At 52.8% G+C, this 27,937-nt stretch overlaps 11 protein-coding genes across 11 annotated transcripts; 5 read left to right on the plus strand and 6 right to left on the minus strand.

Moving 5' to 3' along the window:
• Window positions 1-340: 340 nt before the first annotated feature.
• On the minus strand, window positions 341-3,590 carry BKA58DRAFT_444370 (fungal-specific transcription factor domain-containing protein; the record flags this gene model as incomplete). Its single annotated transcript, XM_046174060.1, has 2 exons — window positions 341-3,216; window positions 3,263-3,590. The coding sequence occupies 2 exons, from the start codon at window positions 3,588-3,590 to the stop codon at window positions 341-343; spliced, it is 3,204 nt and encodes a 1,067-aa protein (XP_046020414.1).
• Window positions 3,591-5,455: 1,865 nt separating this feature from the next.
• On the minus strand, window positions 5,456-7,406 carry BKA58DRAFT_55559 (Mob1/phocein). The gene is made up of 2 exons (XM_046175525.1): window positions 7,039-7,406; window positions 5,456-6,985 (listed from the first exon to the last, which is right to left on the minus strand). The coding sequence occupies exons 1-2, from the start codon at window positions 7,228-7,230 to the stop codon at window positions 5,663-5,665; spliced, it is 1,515 nt and encodes a 504-aa protein (XP_046020415.1). The 5' UTR covers window positions 7,231-7,406; the 3' UTR covers window positions 5,456-5,662.
• A 37-nt stretch (window positions 7,407-7,443) lies between these two features.
• Window positions 7,444-9,341, plus strand: BKA58DRAFT_55568 (COBW domain-containing protein 1). Its single transcript, XM_046175526.1, has 2 exons — window positions 7,444-7,902; window positions 7,954-9,341. Exons 1-2 carry the CDS (start codon window positions 7,653-7,655, stop codon window positions 8,910-8,912), a joined length of 1,209 nt encoding a protein of 402 aa, XP_046020416.1. The 5' UTR covers window positions 7,444-7,652; the 3' UTR covers window positions 8,913-9,341.
• A 38-nt stretch (window positions 9,342-9,379) lies between these two features.
• BKA58DRAFT_325324 (heterokaryon incompatibility protein-domain-containing protein) lies at window positions 9,380-10,228 on the plus strand (the record flags this gene model as incomplete). Its single annotated transcript, XM_046168003.1, has 1 exon — window positions 9,380-10,228. A coding segment is annotated over one exon (849 nt), but the record flags the coding sequence as incomplete, so codon positions are not given.
• Window positions 10,229-11,024: 796 nt separating this feature from the next.
• On the minus strand, window positions 11,025-13,374 carry BKA58DRAFT_55586 (quinate permease). The gene is made up of 6 exons (XM_046175527.1): window positions 12,843-13,374; window positions 12,573-12,795; window positions 12,460-12,522; window positions 11,894-12,401; window positions 11,498-11,828; window positions 11,025-11,431 (listed from the first exon to the last, which is right to left on the minus strand). The coding sequence occupies exons 1-6, from the start codon at window positions 13,045-13,047 to the stop codon at window positions 11,067-11,069; spliced, it is 1,695 nt and encodes a 564-aa protein (XP_046020418.1). The 5' UTR covers window positions 13,048-13,374; the 3' UTR covers window positions 11,025-11,066.
• A 792-nt stretch (window positions 13,375-14,166) lies between these two features.
• On the plus strand, window positions 14,167-15,014 carry BKA58DRAFT_55599 (integral membrane protein-like protein). Its single transcript, XM_046175528.1, has 3 exons — window positions 14,167-14,301; window positions 14,487-14,837; window positions 14,907-15,014. Exons 1-3 carry the CDS (start codon window positions 14,223-14,225, stop codon window positions 14,999-15,001), a joined length of 525 nt encoding a protein of 174 aa, XP_046020419.1. The 5' UTR covers window positions 14,167-14,222; the 3' UTR covers window positions 15,002-15,014.
• Window positions 15,015-15,902: 888 nt separating this feature from the next.
• On the minus strand, window positions 15,903-17,026 carry BKA58DRAFT_55610 (uncharacterized protein). Its single transcript, XM_046175529.1, has 3 exons — window positions 17,006-17,026; window positions 16,883-16,951; window positions 15,903-16,835 (listed from the first exon to the last, which is right to left on the minus strand). The coding sequence occupies exons 2-3, from the start codon at window positions 16,919-16,921 to the stop codon at window positions 16,032-16,034; spliced, it is 843 nt and encodes a 280-aa protein (XP_046020420.1). The 5' UTR covers window positions 16,922-16,951; window positions 17,006-17,026; the 3' UTR covers window positions 15,903-16,031.
• Window positions 17,027-19,796: 2,770 nt separating this feature from the next.
• On the plus strand, window positions 19,797-20,921 carry BKA58DRAFT_393775 (ATPase, V0 complex, subunit E1/e2). Its single transcript, XM_046171121.1, has 3 exons — window positions 19,797-19,978; window positions 20,033-20,116; window positions 20,377-20,921. The coding sequence occupies exons 1-3, from the start codon at window positions 19,968-19,970 to the stop codon at window positions 20,510-20,512; spliced, it is 231 nt and encodes a 76-aa protein (XP_046020421.1). The 5' UTR covers window positions 19,797-19,967; the 3' UTR covers window positions 20,513-20,921.
• Window positions 20,857-22,007, minus strand: BKA58DRAFT_369476 (Arv1-like family-domain-containing protein; the record flags this gene model as incomplete). The annotated part of the gene is made up of 2 exons (XM_046168966.1): window positions 21,641-22,007; window positions 20,857-21,555 (listed from the first exon to the last, which is right to left on the minus strand). Exons 1-2 carry the CDS (start codon window positions 21,887-21,889, stop codon window positions 20,857-20,859), a joined length of 948 nt encoding a protein of 315 aa, XP_046020422.1. The 5' UTR covers window positions 21,890-22,007.
• Window positions 22,008-22,010: 3 nt separating this feature from the next.
• Window positions 22,011-26,832, minus strand: BKA58DRAFT_473288 (Non-repetitive/WGA-negative nucleoporin C-terminal-domain-containing protein). Its single transcript, XM_046175310.1, has 4 exons — window positions 26,400-26,832; window positions 23,908-26,343; window positions 23,109-23,857; window positions 22,011-23,057 (listed from the first exon to the last, which is right to left on the minus strand). The coding sequence occupies exons 1-4, from the start codon at window positions 26,638-26,640 to the stop codon at window positions 22,398-22,400; spliced, it is 4,086 nt and encodes a 1,361-aa protein (XP_046020423.1). The 5' UTR covers window positions 26,641-26,832; the 3' UTR covers window positions 22,011-22,397.
• A 121-nt stretch (window positions 26,833-26,953) lies between these two features.
• On the plus strand, window positions 26,954-27,831 carry BKA58DRAFT_55656 (Yqey-like protein-domain-containing protein). Its single transcript, XM_046175530.1, has one exon. It carries the CDS (start codon window positions 27,104-27,106, stop codon window positions 27,650-27,652), a length of 549 nt encoding a protein of 182 aa, XP_046020424.1. The 5' UTR covers window positions 26,954-27,103; the 3' UTR covers window positions 27,653-27,831.
• The last annotated feature ends 106 nt before the right edge of the window (window positions 27,832-27,937 follow it).

Below are 27,937 nucleotides of genomic sequence, written 5' to 3' on the forward strand. Positions count from 1 at the left end.
ACCTATCCCCAGGGTATATGGCCAAAGAAGTCAGCATCCCGCCCACATATCCACCAACCCACTTCATCCAAGTAGCCACTTGCGAATATACAGAAGAGGTATCGAACAAGAACAGAAAGAATGAAGCACACTCCTCGCTAGAATGCAGTGATGTCAGAAAAGACAGACCAGGGAAACCATCCACAAAACTCAGAAACAACAACAAATAGTAAGCCATTACATCGTAAATGAGAAGAAGAAGAAGAAGAAGAACAACATCGCCTCGTCGGGCAAAGTTCCATCATCCATTTTTCATCAGAACATGTGGGTGGGTTGTCCGAGCACTACTGTGCTGCTCTACTCATAACGCCCCACTCGCACCAGGAAGAAGCATCTCAATGCACTTCGTCAGCAAGTTGCTCGCCTCATGCAACAACTCCCACCTCGTCTTCTTGAACATATCCCGCATGATGATGAGCAGACCAAGACAAGCATTGCGATTAGAAGTCTTGCTAAGATCCTCTGGTGAGTGTACACCACCAACACGGTTGAGGTAGAGAACCATATCCCTGACCTTGTCATCATAGGTGGGGAGTTGGTATGGTTCCTTGACCGGGCCATCGAGCGCGAAACCGTACGACCACACGATTAGTGTGGCGAAGTATAGTACCCATGGTCGGTTGAGGAGGTAATCGTCGCGTGCGGAGTAGGAGAAGCCAGCGGTGGACGGCGTATTGGGGTTCAGACTGTGGTCTCCGGCGACCATGACGTTGGAGAGGAAGCGGAGAGCGTAGAATGTGGCGTCCCGGGCTCGGGCAGTGGGGGCCCACATCTCCTTCATCCGACGTTGTGCGCCGTTGTAGTCTTGCGGGGTTATTGACCGCCCGAGAAGGCGGGGTGCGCCGGCGTAGATTTGGCAATCGACAATGTCAACGTGCATGGCCATGTGCGCAAGGTGGTGGAGCACAGTCCGGGACTCGAACACGTTGTCATCGTCAACACCTTGCGAGTATCCGTATGAGCTCGAACTAGGGCGGTCCTCGGATCGATTCAGTGAGCTGTCGAAATCTTGCTTCCAGAAATCAAAGGCCCGGGTTAGAGAGCCTCGCCACTTATCGCGACCGCCTAGTGCTGTTGTCACACCAAGCGAGCTGACTTGCAAATCTCGCTGGTTCATGTGCCATGATACGCTCAGTAAACCAGCCATGAGGATTGTGCGTCCGAACGAATTGGTCCGCACCGTCTGCCCATTGAGCGTCTTCTTAAGACCGTCAAGGAAAGACATTGGTTTGATGCCATTCGATGTCAGCGACTGCTCGACTCGTCCTACTTCAGAACTACTCGTTGCGGACCAGAGAGCTTCGTCACATGGCAGTGGAAGACGCATCTCGTGAGCGACCATGACAGCGCTGTGGCCGAACATGGTAGCGTGGATGCTGTCCATGACGAAGGCTGCGAATGCTGCCCTCCTAGTAGCCTCATTCGTGATCCAGTGGTTCCACCATTCGTCAGGCGTGTTTGCTCCACCTATTCCGTTGCTCTTTCCGTCCTTGACACTAGGAGGTGAATCCATCGCTGACCGTCCGATCAGCGAGCTTCCGCGCCTCATAAGCGTCAATGTCGTGGCATGATGGATGTGTGCTCGTTCGTGCAACGGGCGCGTAGAGTACATCTTCTCAAACACCTCGAGAAGGAGCAAACCCTGGAAGATCCATAGCTTGGCGGGTGGGCGGAAGTCAGCGTCCATGAACAGCTCCCAGCGCAGATGCCACGCCAAGAAGTTGGCTAGCGAAGCGCAAGCCTGTGTAGTCTCTTGACCATAATTCTTCTCCAAACAAGACGCTCCGAGACACATGATGGCGAGCAACAACAGCTCGGGGCAAGTGCTTGCGTTGAAGGTCGGCTTGTGGAGGATTGGCAGTTGTGGGTGGAAGTGTACCCAGTACGAGCTGATGTACGTTTGCATCATGTGCAGACTCAGTACGTGTCGACTGTCGTCTTTGTCGCCCTCCATGATATCCTCCTTTTGCTTCTTGACTGGCGCATGATCTGTTTCGTTGAAGCGCAGATGGATTAGGTCAAGGAGGTCTTTCCGCTTCTCTTCTGACAGGGCAGACTCGGGAAGCGTGGTATCTAGTATGCTATGAACAGCCATTGGATGTGCAGGCGGTGCAGGGTTGTTCAGATAGCCGGCGACTGAGGGGTCATAGTTAAAATACGGTGCTTGAAGACCAATTTGGGATGACGCACCAGCTACGGGGTTTACTCCGCCCGGGTAATCCATGGGCGATGCGCCTCCTGGGTTGAATTGATTGTCGTTGAAGAGCCAGGCGGCGAAGTCGTCGGCCATGGCGAAGGGTGACCGACTGTATCCATTGCCACCAAACATTGGTATGGCATACGCAGGATTCTGCTCCATAATGGCGTCGGAAACATTCTGCATTCTGTTGTCTATCTGACCTGTAGACTCGACACCATTCATGGGCGTCTGTCCAGAGGTGCCATTATAAAACTGATTCTCTTGTTCTCGAGAAACAGGGGTGCCGGCTGGCTGAGGGTACTCTGGTGGAGGTAAGGAGGAGAAGGGAGGAAAGTTGTTTTGTGATTGATACGCACTTGCGCTGTTTTGGTAGCCGGTCGAAGGCGCAGAGGGAGTATACTGGGATGGTGTAACAGCAGAGTTGAAGGGTGAGCTCGAGCCATACGAGCTGAGATTGGACGTCTGCGCGCGCAGATCGGGCCGGGTGAAGTTCCCATTACCCACATGTGGGGAGTTGTGGAGAGAGTTGCGACCTCCACTGTAGTTGCCCAAAGCGGCCGGACGCGGTGGGGGTGCAAAGTTTCCAGCGCTCTGGGACTGCATGTCGTAAGGCTTAGCTTCTGAGCCACTGCGGTACGTATCGTCGCTCACTGTCCTCTGCAGCGAATCCTGCCTGCTGAGCGTGGCAGTCGAGCCTGGAGACTGGAAGTTTGGCGGCGACATTCTGCTGCCCGGGCCTGTGTTTGAGGCTCCAGATGGCGGAGACTGCATGCCGAGTGCTTTGGGCGGCGGTGCATTCTTTCCGCCCAGTGCAGCCGTCACAATGGGGTTCAGATTGTGCATGTTGAACGTGTCCTTGCGCAGCAGCTGCGAGCCTCGGGCCGTATGTCTCTCCTTGTGGCGCGCGCAGAGGTCCTGGCGGACAAAAGATCGGTGACAATCGGGAAAGTCACAGTGGTAGATTTGCTTGGGGTTGTCTGTCCATGTTAGCTGTGTGAGGGCTGCTGGAGCCGCTGCACTCACGGTTCAGCTGATGGCGGTAGAGGTGCTCTGCGCGGGAGTAGCTCTTCCCACAGCCCTCGTGCGGGCACTCAAACTTCTTGTCGAGGCCCTTCCTGCTGCGCCGTCTCTTTCTCGAGGAGCCGTGGCCGTCACCGTCGCCCTCGCCCGCGGATCCATCTTCGTCGCGGTCGCGTCGGCGGCCACGGGTGTCGCCGCTGTCGGGAGAGGCGGGGGTGGGAGGCTCGTTTGCAGGGCCAACCGTGGTGTCCATCTTGTCTCGGAACTGCGTCTGGATCTTGCCCAAATCCGACGCGTGCGCAGCATGCATAGACAAGATTTGCGCCGTCATTGCCAGTGGAAAGTCAGGCCCAGTGTCGTGTGTCGCGACGCTGGCGGGCAGTGCGCGTGTCTGGGGCAGTTGGGAGTGTTGTGTAGCCTGGTGGCGGAGCGACTCGTGTGCGCGGTTGCCAGATGGTGTTGATGTTAGTCAAGAGGCGCTCGGCGATGGGCGTGCATGCTGCTTTGGGAATCACACGGCAGGCGAGATGCTGGGGCGGGCCAGAAGGGACGGCGTGGGCTGCGCAAGTCTTAATCGCCGTGATCCTGGGCGATGACCTGCAGATAGAGCCTCTGCGTGCAGGCGGGCGTGTGTGCTGTGTCGTCGTGGAGAGAACCCTGGACGGGGAACGTGGGGAAGACAGCAAGTCGTGGGAGGCAGCAGGACGGGCGCGGGTAGACTTGTGGGAATGGAATGGAGAGGGCCGATGCCGACTTGGGACGTCGACTAGAACTGGCACGACTGGGGACCTGTGACCACGCAGAGCGTCCGCAGTAGCCGCGATAAGAATTCAAGATCCCGTGGCTGTGGATAATGTCGTCTGCACTGCACTGCGCTGGCTGAAGTAGTGAGGGGTAGCTGGCTGCCTTCCGATGCTGCCAGCCTCCGCCGTCAGCAATCAACGTTTGAATGCACTCCAAGACGCCCGTCTGAATACACTGCAATACTGCAACTACACCTGCAGCCTGCTGGACCACCAGAATGTGGAGAAGCGAGGCCGGCGTGGGACGGGCGACGCGGGCGTGGGGGCTGCTCGAGCGCTGCATTTAGTTGTCCTTCTCCGTCGGCACCGTCACCACGTCTCGTAAACGCCATTCAAGTTACTGGTCGATAGCAGCGCGTGCCTGTTCATGCACCGCAGACTGCGCACCGACTGTATGCACAAGGCTGCATCAAGCATGCGGTCCTGCACGTGGAAGCATTCGACTCCTCTTGCTTCCAGGCCCGCTGCCATCCTGCCCACTTCTGAGACTGTTGATATCTCTGCATCGCGGTACTACCCATGCCTACTCCCTCACCCATCTCTAGACCCTGATTTACGCCTCTCTACACCTTGACCTCTCCTGTACACGAGCCCAACCACTCCAAATCCGCCCAACGCGCAACTAATTTCCACACCTCATCGCACGTGCGCCACTCGCACCGCTCTGCTCATTCGCCAGCATTTACCCAGATGCGAGTGCCCACTCGGCCCGTCGGCCACCAATTGATACTTGCAGCCTGGACGCCCTACCCCAGGATCGTCTTGCCGCGCAGCGCGACAAAAGACGCAGACGCATCTACGCACCACTCCCGCCAATGATGCGCGGCCCGGACGTCACCCTCTTCTTGCGGCAGTCGGAGCCCGGCGAGCATCGTCGCATCGGTATCCGCATTTGATTAATTTTGCATATAGGCATTGATTTATCGGAGGAAATTCAGGACAGATGTTGTTTAGTTGAGCCTCATCAGCCCTATCTGTCATGAACACCGTGTGACGAGACAGTTCACGCAGTGCAACATGGAAACGTGGAACGACCAGGCCGGCCTTGAGCCAAATTCGCCCCCAACCGCTGGACCAAGCTCTGCTGAGACAATTTCTCCCTTCCCTGTCACGCAGCTGTGGCTTACCGAGTGCCTCTCTCCCGCCACGGAGAATATGCAGTCTTGATTTGCTTTGCCTCCCTTCATGTTTCAAGGCCCGTATCTTGCTAAATCGGGTGGAAAACTCCCTAGGCCCTGCCTATACCAGTCTCGTGAGCTGACATGTGTCCTCCGCGGAGGCTATACACATGCGCTAGATTAGCGTATGTGCAGTGGTTGGTCCTTGAGGCTAGAGGTAAAGCCCGAAGGAATCAATGCATATCTCTTCGTCGATGACGCCCCACCATCACCATCTTAGATCCCAACTACTATCAGGTACTAATGTCTAGTAATGCGGCTCCTTAAGCCATATCATGCCGTGCCTGATATCTATGTGTGCTGATGCAAATGATACCATCCCGATCTGCTCTGCCAAGTCATTATCCCGTCCTACTCCTACGCTTAATGTACACGACGGCAGCTCTCTGAAATACTACCCGTTGAGCCTTGCCCGTGATAACCTAATCTTGAGCCTTTGCTCCACCCTCTTCATCAGCCGATTCTGCAGCAGAATCAACCTTCTTCGTTTCCTCTGACCCTTCAGCATCTGGCTTGCTATCCTCTTTGGCCTCAGTGACATCTTGTGACGGTTCCTTTCCGCCATCTTGGACGTCTGGAGCACTGGCCTCAGCGGTATCGGCAGTTGCTGACTCTGTGGCGGCATCGTCGTCCTTCTTTTCTTCTTCCTCGTGCGAGGTACCCGCTGCCTTCTCTTCGCCCCCGTCTTCCTTGGCTGCTTCAGTCGTGGGGTCCTTGGCATCTGCTTGTGTTATCTCCTCAGCAGCTTCAGCCTCGTCTTCGTCTTCGTCCTCGTCATCATCTTCGTCATCATCGTCTTCTTCGTTATTATCTTCGATAGCCGTAACGTCCCCATCGCTGTCGCCTTCCTCCTCTTCCTCGTCCTCCTGTGCTGACTCGAAGATTTGAGTGACTGGCCGCGCCTGAAGAACAGGGCGGTCCTCCTCTTCCTCATTCTCCTCTACAACTGTTTGAACGGCCGTGGCTCCAACTGATGGCGAATGCCTATGTCGCTTGGTTGTACCGGCTGTCGACAGCGAATGATCGGACATTCCGTCTGCCAGTGTGTTACTTGAAATCTCTGATGTCGAATCAGAGGGCTCTCGCTTCATGATCAGAGGTGGCGCTGACGGCTTGACCTCGGTTGATGGCTCAATGCCCTCGGCCTCAGGAGGGATGGTGTAGTTGTCCTCCGGTACCAGACCGTATACATCGCAGACCGTCTTATAGAATATGTATAGGCCTGTGCGCCCCTCGACCTTCCAAAAGACTTCTCGGTGCGAGTACCATGCGTGCGCAAAGATTCTGTATACACGCCTGAATATGTTGGTCAACTGGCGCATTTGCGAATGCTGTGTTGACGAGTCGGTTCCAAGCGCGAGCCTTGAAGGAAAGTGCTTGGGTGATGTGAGGGTGTTGGCCGCCCAGTCGAGCGTGTGGCAGCAGTAGTCGATGGCACAACATGACTTTGGCGGGTCGTGTACTGCGCAAAGGTACTGCCACTCGGAAGCGCGCATCTCGGGACACGTCAGGGACGAACATGGTGGGTCGTCTGCGAAGAGGGCGGTAATGATAGAGTTAACCTTTTGTATAAGGAAGCGGCACAGCTCGTATAGCCAAAGAGTCCTGTCCACATTGGCAGGTGATTGTGCTATCTTCAGTGCCATGTTTCTGTCTACTGGCACAGTGCCATTCGAGCCGGCGGGGTGCGTAAGCGAGTTGTGGAGGGCTTTGAGGTGTTCTGTAAGTTGAAATGCCGAATCAATCTGCGCATCTCGTCAGCCAGGCGCTGTCTTTAGGGTAGCATGCCTCCACGCACCTCTGATAAGTCTACCAGTGGCGGCCCCTCTGCCATATCCTCCGCCTTGGTTCCCGGTCTTATCCTCCGTTCGGCGGCATGGTCGAGGTTGCTGAACAACTTCTGCTGCTCTGGGGACGCGGACACGGGCGAGAGCTGGTCTTCTGGGATTGGCGGCGGGCTAGGAAGGCGCGGTGAAGCAGGCGACGTCATATTTGCGGAATGACGGGTAGTAGTGAGTGAATTGCTATCACAGTAGACGTCTGGCGACAGGTAGGCGGGGCGGCGTGTGTTGTTGATACCTGGAGCTTGCGAATGCAGGGCATGGGCAGGGGTCTTGTCAACTAGTAAATACGCGACGGCGCTAGCTTCATCGCGCGCCAGTCGGGATGGACCATTTTTCTACATGACTCTGCCACCCCACGACGTCATTGCCGTCTCTCTTGGCTTCCCAAAATCCCGAAGTAGCTGCGATTAGGTAAGTCATTGTAGGTGAATTGAATGCTTTGTGGGGTTGCACCGTCCTACGTATCTACCTTCTAACGACGTTCTCTATCTCACTCTAGTCTTGTATCTTGACGCTCTGGCACCCCTCCTCGACATTCGAATCACTATTTAGTAACAGCTTGCCAGCCATGGACGGAAACGTATCAGACGATGAAGTCCCCGCTCTAGTCCAGCCAGAGACCAACACCAAAGTCCTCGACGACCAAGATGAGGAAATACCCAATCTTGTGGCGACCTCGGAGGAGGCGCCCCAGGGTAAAGTGCCCATCACCATAGTTACAGGTTATCTTGGTGCGGGGAAGACGACCTTGCTCAACTATATTTTGACTGAGCAACATGGAAAGAAGATTGCCGTCATTCTGAATGAGTTCGGTGACTGTATGCTCACCTTCCACTAAGAATAAGACATCATTCTGACAGATGGCTTAGCAATTGACATTGAAAAGCAGCTCACTGTCTCCGACGCAAACTCTACATCCGCCCAACCCGCCCCCTTTGTCCCACTCGCAAACGGCTGCATATGCTGTTCAGTGAAAGACATCGGCGTAGCAGCCATCGAGAATCTAATGGAGCAATCCGGCCTATTCGACTACATCCTGCTTGAAACAACCGGTCTAGCCGACCCAGGAAACATCGCACCCATGTTCTGGCTCGACGACGGCCTAGGCAGCAGCATCTTCCTCGACGGCATCGTCACACTCGTCGACGCCAAAAACGTGCTAAAGAGCCTAGACGAAGGCCTCGGCGACGAAGAAAACATCGAAGAGAGAAAGAAAGCATCCCACGACGAACACGGCCCTCTACTCACAACAGCACACTTGCAAATCAGCCATGCAGACGTCATCATCATCAACAAGACCGACCTAGTTTCCGCGCAAGAACTCAAACAGGTCACCGAGCGAATCCGTTCTATCAACGGCCTCGCCCGCATCAAGACGACGACAAAAAGCCAAGTCCCGCAGCTTGAAGGTCTGGTCCTGGATCTCCATGCCTATGACGAAGTCACAGACACAGATCTGCAGTTCGCGAGTAAAGGGCATAGTCATCTCGACCCTACAATAACCACTTCAACCATCTCCTTCCCCGCGTTGACACGCGATCAAGTCGACAAGTTCGATCTATTCCTTCGCACTATTCTGTGGGAGGAGACGCTACCCGCTGAGACTTCACATAAGTCCTTTGAGATCCATCGTTTGAAGGGACGGGTCCCAGTCAAGGACGGCAAGATACTCCTCACACAGGGTGTAAGGGCCATCTACGATACGAATGAGTTTGATGCCAAGCCTGAAGATGGGGTTCAGGAGTCGAAGTTGGTTTTGATTGGGAGGGCTGTGGATCAGGAGGCGTTTAGGCAGAGTTTGATGGCTACGTTGGGTGGTGGGCAGTGATTGAGCTTTCATTTCCAGGAAGAATGAAGGTGGCGTAGTTCGACGGCGTTGAGGATGTGCTACGGTTGTTGTAGATGAAAAGTGAGAAGAGCGACTCAAATCACGATCTCTAGCGAAAGCGGTTTCCTCTCAGTACGCCGTTGCAGCAGAAACAATAGAGTGCGCCTTTGACACAGACTGCGGTCTGGCCCTGGTTCGGGCTGGCCATTTAGATGGTACTTTGGTATACGGTATGATTGCGATCGCTTTGATGTTGCGGTCGCAGCAAAGTATGCGCCACGCTTTAAGGAGAGGTTGAGATATCCTATCTGGCAGATAAGGCATGGCGATAATGAGCCTGATACCTAAGTAGCCTTCTCGTCAGCGCGAAACATCGCAATGCAGTAGCAGCCTAGTGGAGAACCACTACCCCGCGTCGCAACATCTCTGCCGACTTCGACACAATCAACTTCTACCGCACCGTGAGAATGTCTAAATACACTTACCAACCTCTCGACAGGCCAAATTCAGAGTTCCGATTACTTAAAATCAGCAAAGACCCTCTCACCCATCAGCCGCAATGCACCTTACAGAAGTACAATTTGATAGACTGTCCTAGATATACCGCCCTGTCATACACTTGGGGCGAAGCGGCGCCAACTCATAGTGCAGCAGTCGAAGGAGCGAATATCGAAGTACGCCAAAATCTGTTCGACTTCCTACACGCCTATACTACCGAGGTCTGGGGTAGTGCCGACACCGAAAAGCCGGTGTTCTATTGGATCGATCAGATATGCATCAATCAAGAGGACCTTGTTGAGCGCAGCGACCAAGTCCGTATCATGAACAAGATCTATGAGCATGCGAAATATGTGCTCGTATGGTTAGGGTGCGATTCTTCCATGCTCGAGGCAGCGCGTCAGTTGCGAGACGAGAAAGATGACGACGGGTGGGCCATTGCCACTCTACTAGCCCACCCATATTTCTCACGGGTATGGATCGTCCAGGAGACTATGCTCAGCGTAAACTCGCCTCTCATTACTTGCGGAGGGATTGAGCTGGATTGGTATTGTGTAGCCTTAGCGAGTATAATGGCAGAGCCAAAGCAAAGCTTACCGTTAGCCGCCTGTTTCACCATCCATGGATATGATCGTGTTCGAGAAAGGCGTACCCTACAATACTTTATCCGATTTCATTGTGGGAGTAAGTGCCATGATCCTCGCGACAAAGTCTACGGGCTGTTAGGGCTTACACCTGAAAGATGGCGAGTGCGTGTTGATTACACAAAAGAGGTGCTTGAGGTATACTTCGATGCGGTGGCGGCCCTGTTCGAAGAGTTGTTCGACCTTACAGATTCAGAGTGCTTTTATCCAGAAGACCCCACGTTTCTGACCAGTCCCCGGGATTGTTGCGAAACGCTTCTCGTTCTGGGCAAAGCGATGGGTATCACCCAACTACATTATCCTGGCCTTGATTCATTACTCGAATATATCCAGGACGCATACTTGAGCACAAAGATCCGAAACGTCCAGTACACTTACACGGGCCGCATATATACTAGAGTACGGGCGCAATCATCTTCCGAACACATCCTTGCGTCAGCAGCAGCAGCAGCAGCAGCAGCAGAAGAAGAAGAAGAAGAAGAAGAAGAAGAAGAAGAAGAAGAAGAAGAAGAAGAAGAAGAAGAAGAAGAAATCGAGGTCAGCTGGGGATCTATCACAGCGACGAGGCGAAAACCATTGATGCGTGATATCATCCCAAAGATGGGCTTGCAATTGGCAAGTACGACTGCAGAAAGCACGGCTGAGCAAGATGGCGACTCTTTGCCAACTCGAGATCGCTGGTGGTGCAAGCATGAAGGCAAGATACACTACTTTAATTGTTACTAATGAGGAGCGAATACATATCGCATGAGGGACAAAAGAGCCTTTCGAATGATATTACGCTTTGTAGGATCTCCGTTCCGACATTTCATCACTTATGAACTGTCCCTGGCCACTAGAAGCAATATTTATCCAAACATGGCGAAGCAAAAGAATGCAAACAACACATGTACCCTCGTTCCCATAGCATCGTCGAAAGAACTCAAATAAACACAACGATCAATTTCGCCCACTAAACTACTCTCAACCCCCCACCTTGAGTCCCCCTCCCGTTCCCATTCACCACCATCGCTTAAACAATACCCTTCTCATTCCCAACAACATTTGTCTCATTCCCACTCGACGCATCGCCATGCAAGTACGCCGCAAGACCAATCTCGTGATTAATCTCGGCCATGCGCTCCTGATCCTTGAGCGCCGCACCCTCACTACCAAAGATAGTGTCCATCTCCTCGAGCGTCAAGCGCTTCGTCTCAGGAACGAAGAACCAAATGAACGCTGCTCCGAGGGTGGTTACGAGTCCGAAAAGGACGTAGGTACCCCAAGTGATGTTTTCGAGCAGCTCGGGCGTGATTTGTCCGATGATGAAGTTGTTCATCCAGTTGGAGGAGCCGCCGAGGGCAGTACCGTAGGGGCGGGTGGATAGGGGCCAGATTTCTATGAGACGGAAATGTTAACATAAGGCTTATAGGAGCGTTTCGAGCGAGTGGAGATAAGGCTTACCAGCGATCAAAATCCAAGCACAAGGACCCCAGGAGTAACCAAAGTGAATAACGAACAACCAGACCATAACCACGGCTGCCCATCCCGCCGCACGGTGGTTCTCAAAGTTATCGAAGTTCTTGGCGAGAATGACGGCGATGACGAAGTGGGAGAAAGCCATGCCGAGAGCTCCAACTGCGAGAACGGGTTTGCGACCGAGACGGTCGATGTAAAGGACTGCGGGAATGGTGGCGAGGAACATGACGATGCCGACGACACCTGTGGCGAGGAGTGATTGCGTGGTTCCGACTAGACCGATTTGCTCGAAAATCTGGGGCGCGTAGTAGAGGACCTGGGGGAGTGTAAGTTAGTAAATGCTTCGAATGTAGTTGTCAAAGGGTTTAAGTGTCTACATACCGCGTTGATACCAGTCCATTGCTGGAAGAACATAGTGACAGTCGCGACGATAACCCTCTTGAACATAGCCTTCGTCTTGAAAAGCGAAGCAATAGCAACAAACTGGAGTTTGAAGATGTTCATAGTAGTCTGCTCGCGAAGATGCGGGAAAGCCTCAGCAACACTGCGCTTTTCGAACATGGACTGTGCCTTGATTTCCAGAAATTCCAGCTCGATAAGCTCGTGGTCGGCAGGGAGGTTGCGGAGAGAGGCCAGGTTGCTCCTCGCTTCTTCTTCGCGTCCATGGTGTACCAGCCAACGTGGTGAGAATGGCATCCATACCATTCCGATGATGAGGACGAATGCTGGAACAAGCTGAAGGCAGATGGGTACGAGCCATGCGGCGTTGGATTGCGTCTCGAGAGTGGTGCCTCCGATGTAGTTGGTTCCGTAGTTGATCCAGAAACTGATCATGATGCCAAATGTGATGGCGAGTTGTTGCAGTGCAACCAAAGCACCACGAACCTCACTGGAATGAGTTAGCATGTTGCTTAAGTGTTAGGCTGGGTGTTTTTGGTTGTACTTACGGAGGTGCACATTCACTGTTGTACATGGGAACGATGACGGAAAGACCACCGACTCCGATACCACTACGATTGATTAGCAAATGTTGAAAGATCAGTAATGATGGTTCACTAACGTGATGAAACGACCAGCCAGAATTTCCTCGTGACCACCAGAAATTGCAGTAATCTGGACCACAACACCAATGATGAAGATTGCTGTAGCGATCAAGATACCGTATTTGCGCGACATTGCCTCAGCGACGAAACCGGACATGACAGCTCCAAACCAAGCTCCAAGTTCCAGGATAGCAGTTAGCCATCCCTTCTGTGTTGGGTTATCAACGTAGCCGTCGGTTTCTACTCGATGTAAGCGCAAGCTGACAGTGGAAGTCACAAATACGTACGTGCTCCGAAAGATGGCATAGCCAGAATACCACTGAACATGCCCTGGTTGTATCCGTACAATACACCTCCAAGACAAGCGAACAGGGCGATCAGAAAGACCTTTCCGTTCTTCACAAGAGCCCTAGGACCACTGGCGCCCATCAGGGCCTGACGCCTTTGAAGCGCGGCATCGAAGCCAGATGCACCACCGCCGCCTCCAGCCATGATGATGCTCGATTACCGATAATCGAAACGCTTGAAGAGTTTGGCGAAAGTCTTGAACAAAAGCCGTCTGAGTAGTACCCCAGATTGCCAAAAAGCTTACGGTCCTTTACTCGGAGACCCCAGGCTTATGTATGGGGGGCCACAGAAGCCCGCACCACCATGTGCATAATCATCCAGTACCCCGGTGACCGTACCGCAGCACTGTGGGGAAACAGGCCTCCATACTCTTTCCAGATCATCGGTAATAAGAGCTGTTTAACCCCTTAAGCATACCAAGAGGAAACGGCTGCTGGGCAGCATGTTAAACACGGCTTGAAGAGCGCCAAGCCAAGGCTTCGAGCACACTAATTGGATACGGAGAGCAATGTAAGCATCCACCATTCTTGGCAGTCATGTGCCGTTCGTGCTTCATCCGCCGCTGATGTCGTTCGGTTGCAGTGGGCCGGGTGCCAAGGTGTATCCGGGGAGAGCTTTAGGCTAAATTGCCAGTCATGAGTGAATTCGTAGCAGCGGAGCGCCGACTTGACGAGGCTCCGAGGACTCCTTTGACGGTTGCGACGGCAGTTTCAATAGTGCGATCGAGTAGTGAGAGGTACGGACCATTGGTTCTGCACGTTTAGCATCACCGACTTTCAAATGTGGTGGCAACTGAATTCTAAAAATCGAACGTGAAGGCTAAAGGCGGAATGCTGATGTACGTAGAGGCATGTGCGCTTGGCATGGCGCTCAACCAACCCGATGTCCGAGTTGTATATAAACCTCGGAGACAAGATTGGTTGAAAAAGAAGGTATCTTTCTGATTAGCAGTAGCCATGTTTCAAGAATCGATCTCCGGAGCTGCAGCTGACGCTGTACCCATTCGTGGGTGCCGTCAGCGCCCTTTTCTATGTAATGATCAGCGGGGATACCGTCAACCCGCATGAAAGCTTCCGGAGAAATTACGAAAGCCTATTCAAGACCTATATCAGTCGAGCATGTCCATTTGAGTCGAGTTGGAGGTCGTGGGTGGAGTGATGATGAACAAAAGCCAAGAATGAAGCTCGTGGGGAAAGGGCCGAGGAAGCCCCATGCATGGCGCGAAAACGCGTACGACGCGCTTGCCAACAAATGTGACTTTACGACAACGATCAACTTCAACCCACGCTGCTAAACATCGGTCATCGGCCCATACAAACATGGCGGTCTCAATATTTCAGCGGAAGCGCGATTTTATCTACCTCGTCTTCTTCGTTGTGCACCTGCCCGTAATGCTAGGTAAGTACCGTGAAGGAATATTAAGGCTGGAAGCTCTGTCATACTGCAATAGCATAGCAAGGTTACATTAACGACGACCCGATCTTTTGAATCATTTTCTTTATCAGTTGTTCCGATGCTTCTGGATTTGATACATCACACCACCGCACACATAAATGGACTGACCAAGACTAACTCAACCACAGCATTCGACTTGACAGCCTACTACCCAATCCAAATCAAGCCTCTCTGGATGTCCTCACTACGCGACTGGTACATATCTACATACGGCGACCGCTTCTTCTACAACGCCCCAGCCTGGTTCCCCGTTCTGACCTTCCTTGAACTTGTCTACCACCTCCCTCTAACTCTATGGGCCATTCCTGCCTTGCTACGCAATGACCCACGCATCCCTCTCGCCCTGCTAGTATTTGGTCTAGAGACGAGCTTGACGACGTTGGTTTGCTTGGCGGAGATGCTGAGTTGGGAGGAGTTGACGACGGTGCAGAGGGGTGCGCAGGGGTTGGGCGGTATGTATGGAGGGTATCTGGCTGCGGGTAAGTGCTGTTCTTGATTGAGATCCCTCATGGAAGTTGTCGAAGGGAAATGTAAGCTAACACAATTAGGTATCTTTATGTCGCTGGATTGCTACGCAAGGCTTGATCAGATGATTGCAAAGCAACATCGAGGATTGGAGCCGGTTACGAAGAAGGAGTTGTAGTACTGTGATACACTTGCAGGAACGTCTAGAGATATGACGTTGACGGTGACCAGCTGTCACCGAATACAATCGGGGTTTTGAGACGTGTAGATGAGGCGAAGAGACGAAACATAACAGACAAGAACGGTCCTCTTTGACACAACCTCATCCACCAAAGACAAATTACACTGTGCATAGGACTAGACATGCAAAACTGCCTTTCTGTCATGTCTGCCATTCGGAAAGCACACTAGTCGTACACCTGAACGCCCAATTCTGATCTAATAATACAATAGCGTCGTTATACCCAAGCGCCACGTGCTCCACCGGCACTGGACGCACCCTTTTTGTAATACCGATCCTAAAGCGTGTGTCTACCGTAACGCCACACCCGATAACAGCCTCGTAACGTATACCCAACCCAATCGTTATCCCTGTAACCTTAACACGTATCGCAGCCTTAACGCCAGAACCGACAAAATCTAATAAGGAAAATAGCACAACTGTGCCAGCAAGCAAACGTGATTTTAACACCGAAATTATAGCAATCATACATGATGAAACGAGAAACGAGGGGGTAAGCCTTGTACGACTCGCCCGTTATCGTGGACACCGCTGATTGGAGGACATGGCCATTGCACACTACCATGAACATCATTTGACGAGGTCTGTCGGGATTCCTGAGCGACTCGACGATATTGGTGATATGCGGCGAGGGTGTACAGAATGCACAACGGACTGGTCGAGGCAGACGTTGTAGCACATAGCATATGCGCCTGGTTTCGGACCGCATATATCGGTAGGCTGCAGGTGTGTTTTCGTGGTATGCATCGATGTGGTACAGGGTCTTGATGTGTTCCTTCCAACAGGCCTGGACGTATCCACGGGCTCACATTGAGAATTGCCTGGGCTTTGTATGTCGACATGCGCAGAGGCGTTACCGTTGGAGAGTGGGGAAATGCAGCTTTTGGAATACAGAAAACACCGTTTTGGAGATATCAGGAAAATGGATGGAAAGCAAATATGACCCGAGAACACTGCTTTTTTTTTGTTAGTAGAATATCTTGACGATCTTTTCGTCGGCCTCCTCTTCGGCCAACATCCACAGCACGTTGGCCTTTTTGGCCGTCCCGCACCTCTCTTCAAAGTCTTCACCGAGCTTCATAACGCAGCTGAAAGCCAGACTCCAACCGTTGACACCCGCGGCGTAGAAAGTTTCCGCAACAGCAGCCTCTCGGCTACCACACTTGACAAGCTTGTAGATCTGGCGACCGTTGAAGTGTGCGCCGTGAATGAATGGATCAGCTGCTTGACAAGTGCTGAAGACTAGACAGTAGACAAGCGGTGTGCTTTCAAGTGCTTCTGACTTGGCTTCAGTGCATTGATGGCAAGTTCCAGCGTCATAGCCGTCATCAACAGGATGGTCTGCAACACACTCAAAGATGTCGTCGTCGGTCGGTGTCGTCATGGCAGCTGAAGCCCATACCTTTGGCGTCTCAAGACTCACTGGCCTGGCATTGTGTAGAGGGAGTAGTTCACCCGGTGCCCGTCGGTTCGCCTCGAGCGTCTTGACACTCCTGAGAAGTGCCCTTGTAGGCTTCTCATACCAAATCTCAGAGCTTCCGTACTTGAGCAACCACTCGTACTCCTTGTAGTCTGCCGCACTAGCCGGATGAAGTGTCATCAAGACGTTGCGTCTGAAGGGTCCGATTCGGAGTACGCGGCTGGCGAAGTCGGAGATGGACTCGTTGGAGTACTGCACTTGGATGAACTGATTCGGGGTATGCACTTCTTCTCCTGCATTGTATGGGTTCATGGTCAATGCGGGCGGAACACCGGGTGGAGGGGGCGGGGGCTGGTATTGATCAGCAATGCATTGATCAGATCGCGTCCTGAACGTACTGGGGGAGGAAGTGCTGAGGTCATCATCGGAGCGTTCATGAAGTCGGATAAGCCTGGTGGTGGTGGAGGCTGCTATTGTCAGCTTACGGTCATGCTAGAATAGGTATTTGGTATATCGCGTACAGGAGGTGGAGGAGGAGGCGGCTAAACGACACAGTCAGGTCATGCTTTCATTCTCTATCGTAGTACCAAACTTACTGGGTGAGGTACCTGAGAATCATATCTTCCAGGGCCAAAGTGACATTCCATCGGCGGTGGTGGTGGGGGTGGTGGTGGAAATGGAGCAGCTTGTCCTGCAGTAGACACTCCCAGACTGCTTCCCTCATGCTCCGTCATATCTTCACTGTTTGAATTCGAGCTGAGAGACAAATCAGAGCCTTGACGTTGCCGTGATGCCCCACTCTCAGTCACCCGCTCTTTCGTGTCCTCCTCTATTGGCATAGATGGAAGGCTGCGTTCGAAAAACCCTTGTTCGATTGGAGAGGAAGTCATTCTTTCGACAGAACGAGCGTTCTGTTGATATGGTTTGAGGTTTGCTTGTTTGCTGTCTGGTCTAGGTCCCGGAAGCGGTCGGGATGACGAAAGAATGGGCATGGAGGGCGGGTGCTCGACGAAGACCATCTCATCCGATTCCATCTCGTGAAGATATGATTTTTGGACAGAAATTGATGGTTAAGTTGAATGAGATAATCGTCCCGATGTTTATCAAGAGGGCTGTTACACGTTATAAGTCGAAGGCGTACAAGAATGATATAGCCCGCTGAATCACTAGACTAGACGATCCAAAGTATGGGAGGCTATCTGCAAGTGAATTGCGCGAGCCAGCGCAGACGAAGCCGTGATCAAATAACTTCTCGAGCCCTGTAGGGAAACAAGGCATATGGATTATAGCATGCCAGACTCTTTGTGCCACCAATTGTTTACCGAAGGTCAAGTCGACCGCAAGGATGTTAGCGGAAGTATGGGCCATTGAATGAGCTCACACACTCTTAGGTCCCAGAGGTGTGGTGCAGATCACCTTGTCAATACAGGGTAGTACTGCTTTTGTCCACGTAGCACTGCAGGGTGCGTGGCGGAAGGACTGTGCCCACAAGTCTGAAATGGTTTATCTCCCTGATTTGATTGCCTCAAAAATAAGACAATCGTGCTTTGTACCATCTTCAGGCAGCCTGTAACAGGTTACGTTGCACAGGATAGTTCCATTCGGTAATTCCGTTTGTTGCTTCACTTTGTGGGGAAGGCTGCGGTAGCATGTCTCGAGTCCATGCTGCTACGCGTCGATTCCACAAGAGCGAACTAAAGTCCGCTAGCGGAGCTGCAGCTAGCTTGTAAGTACATACGGAGGTCCTACCTATGATTCGAGGCCGTCGGCGCTTGGACGATATCCTGATGATGCCGGTTAAGTTGTACATCTCGAGTCAGCCCGTTCCTCTGCCGCTGGATCCTTCAATACTACGAGCTTGCATGCATTCCACTGAGACCATGTGATCAAGACTTGGATTTTCATCTCTTGAAATAACTGATAACAACCAGGAAACCCTTCATCAAGTAGGCGGTGAAGAGGCTAAAAGTTCAACCATATTCTGATGGAATGCGTAAGCGGTCTGCTAGCGATAAGCCAAGTGAACTCGAGCATATTTTACGCTTAGGAGTTCAGCCATGCATGTTAGTACCCCCTGAGGTACGATGCCGACAACCACTGCATAATGAGTCGGCTAGAGACGGGGGTGCCGGACATGGTTGGTGCGGATCCGGGTTCCCCTCGTTCTAACCGTTCCGACAGTCCGATTCTTGATCCCGGACGAGAAACGCAAAGATCTCGATGATAAGAAGTGTGGGTGAACTTTATCGTTGAACCATAGATACAAGAACGAACCGAGCCGTCTTGTCTGTGGATGGTATGCGGGAACAACAGCCATATGCAGTGCTCATGTAGGCGAATCGCGTGTCACACCGCATCCTCATTCCTCTGTGCCAATAAGCAGCCTTTGCGCCGAGTAACTCTGAGATTTTGAGTGATGAAACTCGACAGGAAGCTGCTCAGGAACCTAGTGTACATAGTCCCGAGGATTCGTAGTACTCGGCCTCAAACGTAATTATGGGGGCTGGGTGTATGCAAGGTACACCATTGCCGAGACGAGGCTGAGCATAGTAGAAGCTCATTGGAGAGGAAGCTATCGTGTTCGACTGGTATGGTATCGACAAGGCTCATCGACGATCAACGATAGACCTTGGACAGAATTGCGAAGCAACTGCCTGAAGTGTCCTTCGTGGCCCTACTTGCTACTTTCATCGGTGCCGCAGATTTGTGACCCCAAACAGCATAGTCAAATGGATGCTCAACGAAGCGGAGCAGGATCGATTTGAAAGACCCTGTTCATCAATTCTGAATGACGGAACAAAGTTGAACGGAAAGCTGTTTGAGAACGATGCCATGGATGGGAGAGTCAAGGAAAGCCCTCGTAGGCTAGTGGTCAGCTTGACGGGCTTGGTGCCACAGGACGCTTAAGGAGACCTCGGGATCAAGAGACCGCAGCGGCTTACGAAAACTATTCAGAAGCTGTCCAAACGAAGAATGAAGCTTGAAAAGACGGAAATGGAGAGCAAGTGAGGCAGGCGTATGCAAGCCCTGTGAAGATTTTCATGCATGTGATTGCCTGGGTAAGAACAAGCGACGGCGGCAAGAGAGACTTGGAAACGCGCGTAGGAGTGCTCTTATGATAGGAGACCGATATAGCAAGAAGCAAGTGATGTGAGAAAAGCCCAGAAACACATGAGGTTCAAATAAAGATTGCAGGACTTCGGAGCCTACTCCAGGCCCTAGTATCTAGGTAGCCATGTGGGTTCACACGTGACACCATCACGACGCGCCTGGTGCCAAGCCCTGGAACAACGATCCGCAGCGTCATCGCAAGCTCGCAACTCGCGACACCACGGCGAAACCATCTCCACATCACAACACCCGCTTCCTCTGCACGCCCCACACCATCCTCGAAGCTCGAACAGAACCCGATCGTCGTATCGCCAGAAGCAAACCCCCGAACACCATCCCCCCAGCGCGTCACCTCCCAATCCACGACCTACAATGGCGAACGGGTTAGTTCCGCGCAACGAAGCTCTCCAGTATGCCAGCCACTAACATAGCCACAGCTGGGCACCAATCATCGGTCTCATCGTCACCGTCGTCTTTTGCGGTGCCGCCTGGTTCCTAGCTCCCAAAGGCGAGAACCAAACGTACGTTTCCACCATCTCTTCGTCCAAGTCACCACCCAAGTCACCACCCGCACCCCCAAAGCCGTGCCTACGCGACGAGAATGAGAACTCGCGAGAAAAGCTGCTGGCTGTGTGTAAGAAGCGCGGCGCAGGCGATGGGAGACGAGTCCGTTTCAGCAGTGAGAATGAGACGAGCAAGGATATCAACGACAGCGAGCTAAAACGAGCATTTTGAGGTGCAAGGAGCACGAGAGACACCTTGGGCTAACTCAATCGGACAGGGTCTGGCGATCTACGCTCGTTCTCTCTGCCGCAGCCATGTATATCATGTGGGCGATTACTTTCCTCGCACAACTCCACCCTCTTATCTCGCCTGTACGAAACGATTTGCGACCGGAATACAATGGAGGGCGCTAGGAAAGCAAGCCTGTGGATGCTAGGCGCGAGCGGCTTAAGCATATGCACGTTGTGAGAATGATGGCTTGGGGCGGTCTGGACGAGGCCATAATTGGAATGCAGCAGGGGGGCATATGCTGAAGAGATGCATCATGCTGGAGCAGCTGTGTTTTGTCTAGCAAGCCGCGTCTGGAGCCATTGGTGAAGGACAACCAAAGCAGTGCATAACTGAACAATTGAGCGCATGTGTATAGTTGGTTTTTGGGCGTACTACGGAGTCTTTCTCGATTTGTACAAATATCAAATGGGGTATCATTGCTTTACATTCAAAAACGCCCACTCCCAATCTTCTCGTGCTCCATAAATCAAGAAACACTAATAAACCTACTTACCCACTCCCAAACACCCCCCAAGACAGTCCACTCCCTCCAATACCCCTCCCACCCCGTCCCCAACCCCGCCGCCCTCAGAATCCCCCATCCAACAGCCGTCCTCAGCCCCGCCCCAATCCCCACCAGCACGCCCGCCCTGACATACCCACAATCCATGAGTATCTCCAGCGCCGCAATATTATTCACGATAACCGCCCAACTCACCGCCGTCGCCGAGCTGGGTAAATCGTAGTCCCAGATAATAAGCAGGATAGGAAATAGCTTCGTGCAGCTGCTCACCAACAGCGCAGTCGACAACGGCGTCGGCGAAGCGAAAGTAGGGATACATCTCCGCCAGACGCGGCGTAAGGTCGAGCTGGGGAGGCGGCCCGCGTCGAAAGCGCAGAGGAGGCGGATGGGGAGGTGGAAGGCCAGTGTGCAGAGGGTGACGAGGCAGAGGAAGAATAGGTATTGTAGGCCTAGCGGGTGTGCTTGGAGGACTACGGCGTTCGTGATGCCGTCGTGGGGTGCGACGAGGGGGCTCGTGGATGTCGTATTCAGTGCGGGTGAGGAGGGGGAGTAGGGTGTTGGGTGGTACGGCGATGTAGGTGGGAGGGGTAGTTTTTCGATTCGCGCCCAGGTTAGGTAGACGTCGAAGAGGAGGAGAAGGATGCCTAGACGGAGTATTGATCGCTGTCCTCACATTAGTCAAACCACATCTTCCTTTAATACCTCCACTCCATCCATGCCATACAGCAGGATGAATAGGAATACGTACATCAAACCCCAACCGTCCCTCATGCTTCCCCAACCGATTAAACAGCAAATGCCGGTACACCTCCGCTTTGATCAACACGAGGTCGATGAACAGAACTACGAAATCATGTTCCACGTATTTGTCTGCGAATTTCTTGCACACGGGGCATTGGGTTAGGCGGACGCCTTTTCCGAGGGCGCGGTCGTCGGCTTTGGAGTAGGTTGTGTAGAGCGTGCGCACGGGGGTGCGGCATGATATGCAGATTGGCATTGTGTGGAGGGTGATGGGATGGAGGGTTACATGGCGTGATAACGCAGACGAAAGTGTTCGTTTGTTGCGACGAGGGTGTGAGATGTGGGGGTTTCGAGTGCGCGTTGGAGTGTTGGAGAAGCTGCGCAGTGACGATGTTTGGGAGAGCTTTCGGCGCGGTGTTAAGCTGGGAACATTTCACTAAAGTCCGAACAAATTCCCAGTTCGCAAACCACCGTTATCAAAAATCTTACAAAGACCATCAGATATCCTTCCATTATAATACTTCATTCAAGAATACGCTAGCCTTGATTATGCTCCGCCTTCGTCTTATGTCCTACAAGATGGGTTCAAATGCTTTTACGCCAGTCACCATCCCAATACTCATGCAACCTATTCAACGCCTCGCGCTGCAAGAATGCTAACGAAGTGAGAGAAAACAACCCAAAATACACAATCATCGCTTTCTGTATATCTTCACAAAGCTTGATCCCTGGCTCCTTCTACTCCTGCCTCAGGCGATTACTTCTCAACGCGCAGCTTCCTCGAGGACAGCACTGAGATCCCGAGCGCGTTGGATCCACGCCTGGTCGTCCATGTCGCGCCCCAAGACGTCGCTGCTTAAGATGATGCGCATCACTTCCGCTAGACCGATGGCGTTCTCGGGGCCGCCGAATAGTGCGCCGGTTCGTCTGCTTACTGCACCCCATTGCTCCACAAGGTAGATAATCCACTTAACGAGCAGCTTGCGGTTTCGGCCAGCAAAAGGCTGTTCTTGCGCATACCAAAGCGCTTCCAGTGTGGCAACCAGGCTTTCGAACGGCGCGTTAAGTTTGAGGAAAACGTCGATGGGCCATGTAAGATTGCTGTTGAGTGCGAGGTTCTGCGCATTCGGCGCATTAGCATCGTGTACGTAGAACTCGAGGTCGTACTGGAGGAGAAGTTGTAGGACAATATTGACGGGGAAGACATTGTCGTTGAGGTTGGTTCGGTGACCAAGGTCCTCGACCTTCAACGCGACAATTTCCCAAGGCGCGCCCTGTCGGTCGGCGAGAGCGTTTCGATGAGTTTGGTCGATGAGGTTAGTCCATGTCGACCGAATGTCTGGCACACTGCGGTAGTCGGCGGCGTGATATATCAGTAGACAGATATCGTAGTATGCCGCTTGGTCAGCGTAGTCATGGTAGAGCTAGAGTATCGTTAGTCAAGTCGTCCCTAATGAACTTCCACATGAACTTACTTCGTCAAGCGGATGGATCTGGCCGTTGAGGTGGTCAATGACATCCTCTCTCCGCTTACCGGAAAGACGCTCATCGCCCTTGATCCTCTGCAGCACATCGTCTTGAATGTTGGCAATGTCTAAGTGGTCAGTGATGTTTCGTAGGAGCTCCTGTCTTGACTGCCTGTTGCGAACTCCGTTCTCTGCGAAACCGTTCATCCGCGTAGAAGCATTTGCCTTTGCGCGCGACAAGTATTCGATCCTCTTTTCCAGCGTCAAGGGTAGAGTGCTCTTGGCGAGTTGGTACTGAGTCTCAGCAGCGCTGAGGTAGTCATTGTAGTGGGCGTAGTAGCGCCACAACAGGTCTGCGTGCGCCAGGTTCGTCTCAGAGCTTTGTCGTAGGTAATCGACAACGAAAGGAGAGTTGATCTCGAGCAATCGCTCAGCCCAGCCGTTTTGCATGTACCAGTCGTACAAGTAGTTTTGGAAGACCTCGTCGTCTGAGTTGTTGATTTGCTCATACGCTTCATGCTTGCGACGGGTGACCGGGGAAATGACACCGTCAGGCACCGGGCCCTGGGTATTGTAGGCCTGGTCCACGGCTTCGATGACGTTGCAGATCAATGTGTAGCAAGAAGCACGCTTGTCGAAGTATTCTCGACGCGCATCATTCGGATCGACGTTATGGTCGCTCTTGTCTCGTACCCAAGACAGAGCTTTGTTACCCCGATCCCACTCTTGCGCGACCTTCAAAGCAAGTCTAATAGCACCTAAGTAGCATGTTAGTGGTGCCCAAGAATGGAGTGTCAAGTAAACTTACCCGCATAGAACTCGAGTTGTATGTACTGATTGACTGTAGCAGCCAGGTTCTCGTAACTCAGACTCTTCGCCACTTGCTCGAACAATCTCAGACTGTCATTGAGCAGGATGCGCCCACGTTCGGCATTCGCACCAGAATCGGCAGCCTTCTTCAGACTCTCCTGTGCCTTGAAGATGACGACGTCGTCTGAGCTGCAGAAGCTGCCACACTTTCTCCGCAGTGCTTCAGCAACAGATTCGACGTTAGAACCCTTGGCGATGTTACGGTTCACTATAGCCTTGACCAACTCTCTTGCAAGCTCTTTGCCTTCTTTGACAGAGAAGAGACCTTGGAAGGTGAGTTGACGCACTCGCCCCTGTAATTGAGGATCCGGCAGAAGGACCAAGATGTCTTCTACGCGCTCCTCGAAGAGCACCAGAACGAAAGATATGCCTTCAACAATGTTGTTGATCATCTGCAACAAGCTAGTAAGCGCTCTGTTCTCGCCCTGAAGCTCAACCTCTTCTTGTCGCGACGATGCGCGTCCAAGCGCCTCTGGACCGGCCAGACCTTCAATGAAGGATCTGTTTGACTCAAGGAACTCCTGAAGTTGAGCCAACGAGCGTTGCACTTCCTGCAACTTGGTGATCGGATGTGTCGATGTGAGAACAGGCCCGGTGGGAGTGACAGCCTCCGTGATGATTGGCGTGTTCCAGATTGAACGGATAATGCGTGACACGTACATGGCGATACCATCGTGTCTTGGTGAAGCGCGGACATTCTCTACACTCAAGCCTTCGACGGTTGCGCTCTCTGTCAAATGTGCTTTGCCGCCAAATTCGATGAACACTCTGCGAGCGAAGTCAATGACCTCAGGATCAGTGACCTTTGCAATCCGTGAATCGGGTCCCACATCCGAGCCTTGACCGCACGCAACCGCCAGAGCGGTAGCAGAAGTCTCAGCCAGACCGTACTGCTTCGCCAGCTTGCGGATGTCGCCTTCAGCACCCTCGTGACCTCCATTCTTCACAATAGAAGCGAAGATATCCACAAGCCTCCTTCGTCGAACCGTTTCGATACCAGCTGATGTGATGATGGCGTATTCACTTAAGGGCTTGTCAAATTGGGTCGAGAGCTCATTGCCAAAGCCGAGAGGTTCGTTCCTTGCTGAGAAGGGCTCTGACACCAGACCAATATCCTGCACTCTGCCCATAAGTTCTGTGAACACACCGGTTTCGGTGTATCGCGGGGGCTCTGAGCTTTCGCGCTGGCCCAGCAATCCAGAGTGTGGAGCTGAGACGAACATGTGGTGGTTTTGGTCGTTTGGCGCTAGAAGGACGAAAGAGAAGAAGGCGCCGGGCGCGTAACGGGTTGCGACAGTTGTCTCTCTGAGGTATCTCGACTCGAATCCAACCGCTGTACCACCCTGGTATGGCTGTACCTGAGTCGAATTGCTCTGCTGGGAGGGCTGACCGTCGTTGGGCGGGAAGCGAATGTGTCGTAGTTGCATACTGTTAGGAGCGCTTGTGCTATTCGAATTCCATTGTCCTCCAGACGTTGTGCTCAAATATAGCCTACAGCCAGAGGATGTGATGGCCATCAGAGACAAGTTGTCCGCTTCCGTGCTTGAGATGGGGGTTAGGCCAATAATCTGCATCTTGTCCAGGACACCAGTAGGCCGAACAATGTGCCCACACATTGTCTCGATTTGTGTTCGTGTCCGGGTGAGGGAGCTCTCCAAGACATTGGGCGCGCGCATATAGTAGACCTTGATGGTGCCGTTGGTAGAAAGCGTGTATAGAACGTTCCGGGTGTCATCGATGACCATCTGCTGAATGCCGGCCTGTCGCGTAGGCCCGTAGAATGGTAGCGTGGGTAAACCGATAGAGGTTGTGACGTGGTTCGTCTTGCTGCACTTGCTGGAAAACCACTTGTCCTCCTGCTGGTAGTTCAGCTCGTATACGTCCTCGGTCTGGCCGTCGCCGAAGAAGATGCGCCCCGTTGTTGACGAGCCGGCAATCGCAGTCACGTTGATCTTCCTGACCGAGGTCGACAGTCCCGTCCGATACATTGTGATGCCATGCACGCCCTCGGGTCCTCGCTGGCACTCGACCGCTATCAGGAAGATGTCAGATACGGTTGCGACGACAAGGAGGTATTCGATGGTGCCAACAAAGACACCGGGACGCGGTTTGACGAGCTTGACGCATGTGATGTTGCTGGGTTGCTCTTCGAAACCGACAAGTTCGGGGTTCGGATGTGTGTAGTCCCATAGATAGACCTGGTTGTCGACGACGACCCAGGCGTGGTTGATTTCGGCGAACAGGCCCATGCTCGTTGACATTTGCGTGTGGTCCACCTGCTCAAAGACGGCTTCTGGGAGTTTGTAGGACCGCAGTTTCTGGAAGGGCGCCCAGGCTGGGCTGTTAGGGATCTCGTACTCGCCAGAAATACCCTCTACACGACCTTGTTAGCATCTCACCCAGCTTCTACCGCTATACCTGACTGCTTACGTCCAATGTACGCCTCTAGCGCGGGAAACCTATTGTCTCGGTCCAGCATGCTGTTTATGGTCCGCGATGCGCGATCGATGGGGCTCTCAGCCGGCGGTGCAGGCAGCGCTTGCTGTTGCTGCGGCTGTGGTTGCGACATGGAGCCTGTTCGTGTGAAGCCCGGCCGGTTGGGCGCGGGCGTGTTGACGAAGGCGCCGGGGGTGGGGCGCTGCGGAGTCGCGGGCGCCATCTGGAAGGCCATGATGGATTCCGTGTAGAGACGAAGGGATGCGCTGGTCGTGGCCCGGGTGAGAGCGAGCTTCAGATGGAGGTTGGGGGAACGCGCCGGTGAGATGGCGTGCACATGAGCTGCGCGCGGATGCGTCAATAACAAGAGATTAAGAAAAGCGCGCCGGGAGAAAGATCAAAAAGGTGCTCTGGCGCAATTGCGACGCTGAGGCTCAGGTACAAGCTGCAAAAGTGACGGCGGTCCACAACAAAAGAGATGCTTGGCGCGCAGGGATACTAGCTGTTCGCGTCTGAGCGCGTTAGCAGCCAAACTTTTGTGCTTTCGACTTTGAATGTTTGATTGACGACGTTTCATTGCTCAACACATTCGCGCTCCAGCACCTCACATACACTCTCTGTGATCGCTCTTTCTGGTTGTGACCGCTCCTGCCTCACACAACTCCCACACTACAACGCAACAACACTCGTCACCCACCATGTCATTATTTCGCACCGCAATGCTGCAAAGGCAGCTCTTCACTCCCGCCCGGTCTCTATGCGTCCGCTACTCGTCTTCTTCTGCGTCGGAAAATGTTGTACTTCCTCGCCTGCAATCCGACCTCAAGACAGCCATGCGCGCAAAGAACAAGCCTGCACTAAACACAATCCGTGCCCTGCAAGCCGAAATCATAAACGCATCAAAGACTGCCAAGCCAATCGAAACCGATGGAGCCCTCTACTCCCTCGTTCAAAAGCAGATCAAAGCCTCTTCGGCCTCAATTGAAGAGTTCCGAAATGCTAAGAGGGAGGACCTGGTCGAGAAAGAGCAGGCGCACTTGGATGTGTTGAAAGGCTATGCACAGGAGATACCGCTAGTGGAGAACAGTGAGGTCGACGCGTTAATCAAAAGCGTGATCGAAGGGCTGGAAGAGGGCAAGAGGAGTTTTGGCAGCGTCATGGGTAAAGTCATGGGTGGTCTCAAGGGACGGCCATTTGATCTAGAGTATGTTACCAAAAAGATTCAAGAAGCCGTTGGGGCTAAATGAGCGACACAATGCATTGAGTGGGCTTGGACGAATTGTAGGATGACTGTACATATATCATGTAGACTACGGACTCCTCTCTAAACGAGGTAACGAAAGAGACGGCCAGATTACGATACCGAAGAACATGCATCGATTATTGCTTTTCCGTGGGGTTAGCAGATCCGTCATCATGGACGGTACACATGTTACTTTGCGGGGTATCGCTACCACCCGGTCTGTAAGCCTCTAGAACGTGGCAGCGGTGACAACCCAACATCAAAGAATTTCGCCGAAAGCGTGGGAACT

Source organism: Alternaria rosae (assembly GCF_020736505.1).
Source record: "Alternaria rosae strain MPI-PUGE-AT-0040 chromosome Unknown BKA58scaffold_12, whole genome shotgun sequence".
Lineage (NCBI taxonomy): Eukaryota > Fungi > Ascomycota > Dothideomycetes > Pleosporales > Pleosporaceae > Alternaria > Alternaria rosae.

Bases quoted from the DNA above. Each gene is read 5' to 3' on its own strand.
- BKA58DRAFT_55559 (XM_046175525.1), bottom strand. From the start codon at position 7,230: ATGACGTCGCCTGCTTCACCGCGCCTTCCTAGCCCGCCGCCAATCCCA. The intron at 6,986-7,038 runs GTGCGTGGAGGC...CGAGATGCGCAG, and splicing joins CACTGGTAGACTTATCAGAG to ATTGATTCGGCATTTCAACT.
- BKA58DRAFT_55568 (XM_046175526.1), top strand. From the start codon at position 7,653: ATGGACGGAAACGTATCAGACGATGAAGTCCCCGCTCTAGTCCAGCCA. The intron at 7,903-7,953 runs GTATGCTCACCT...CAGATGGCTTAG, and splicing joins TCTGAATGAGTTCGGTGACT to CAATTGACATTGAAAAGCAG.
- BKA58DRAFT_55586 (XM_046175527.1), bottom strand. From the start codon at position 13,047: ATGGCTGGAGGCGGCGGTGGTGCATCTGGCTTCGATGCCGCGCTTCAA. The intron at 12,796-12,842 runs GTACGTATTTGT...TACATCGAGTAG, and splicing joins TATGCCATCTTTCGGAGCAC to AAACCGACGGCTACGTTGAT. The intron at 11,829-11,893 runs GTATGTAGACAC...ACACTCCCCCAG, and splicing joins AATGGACTGGTATCAACGCG to GTCCTCTACTACGCGCCCCA.
- BKA58DRAFT_55599 (XM_046175528.1), top strand. From the start codon at position 14,223: ATGGCGGTCTCAATATTTCAGCGGAAGCGCGATTTTATCTACCTCGTC. The intron at 14,302-14,486 runs GTAAGTACCGTG...ACTCAACCACAG, and splicing joins GCACCTGCCCGTAATGCTAG to CATTCGACTTGACAGCCTAC. The intron at 14,838-14,906 runs GTAAGTGCTGTT...TAACACAATTAG, and splicing joins TGGAGGGTATCTGGCTGCGG to GTATCTTTATGTCGCTGGAT.
- BKA58DRAFT_55610 (XM_046175529.1), bottom strand. From the start codon at position 16,921: ATGAACGCTCCGATGATGACCTCAGCACTTCCTCCCCCA. The intron at 16,836-16,882 runs GTACGTTCAGGA...GATCAATACCAG, and splicing joins CCTCAGCACTTCCTCCCCCA to CCCCCGCCCCCTCCACCCGG.
- BKA58DRAFT_393775 (XM_046171121.1), top strand. The intron at 20,117-20,376 runs GTACGTTTCCAC...TCAATCGGACAG, and splicing joins CCCAAAGGCGAGAACCAAAC to GGTCTGGCGATCTACGCTCG.
- BKA58DRAFT_473288 (XM_046175310.1), bottom strand. From the start codon at position 26,640: ATGGCCTTCCAGATGGCGCCCGCGACTCCGCAGCGCCCCACCCCCGGC. The intron at 23,858-23,907 runs GTAAGTTTACTT...CATGCTACTTAG, and splicing joins ACAACTCGAGTTCTATGCGG to GTGCTATTAGACTTGCTTTG. The intron at 23,058-23,108 runs GTAAGTTCATGT...ACGATACTCTAG, and splicing joins AGATCCATCCGCTTGACGAA to CTCTACCATGACTACGCTGA.
- BKA58DRAFT_55656 (XM_046175530.1), top strand. From the start codon at position 27,104: ATGTCATTATTTCGCACCGCAATGCTGCAAAGGCAGCTCTTCACTCCC.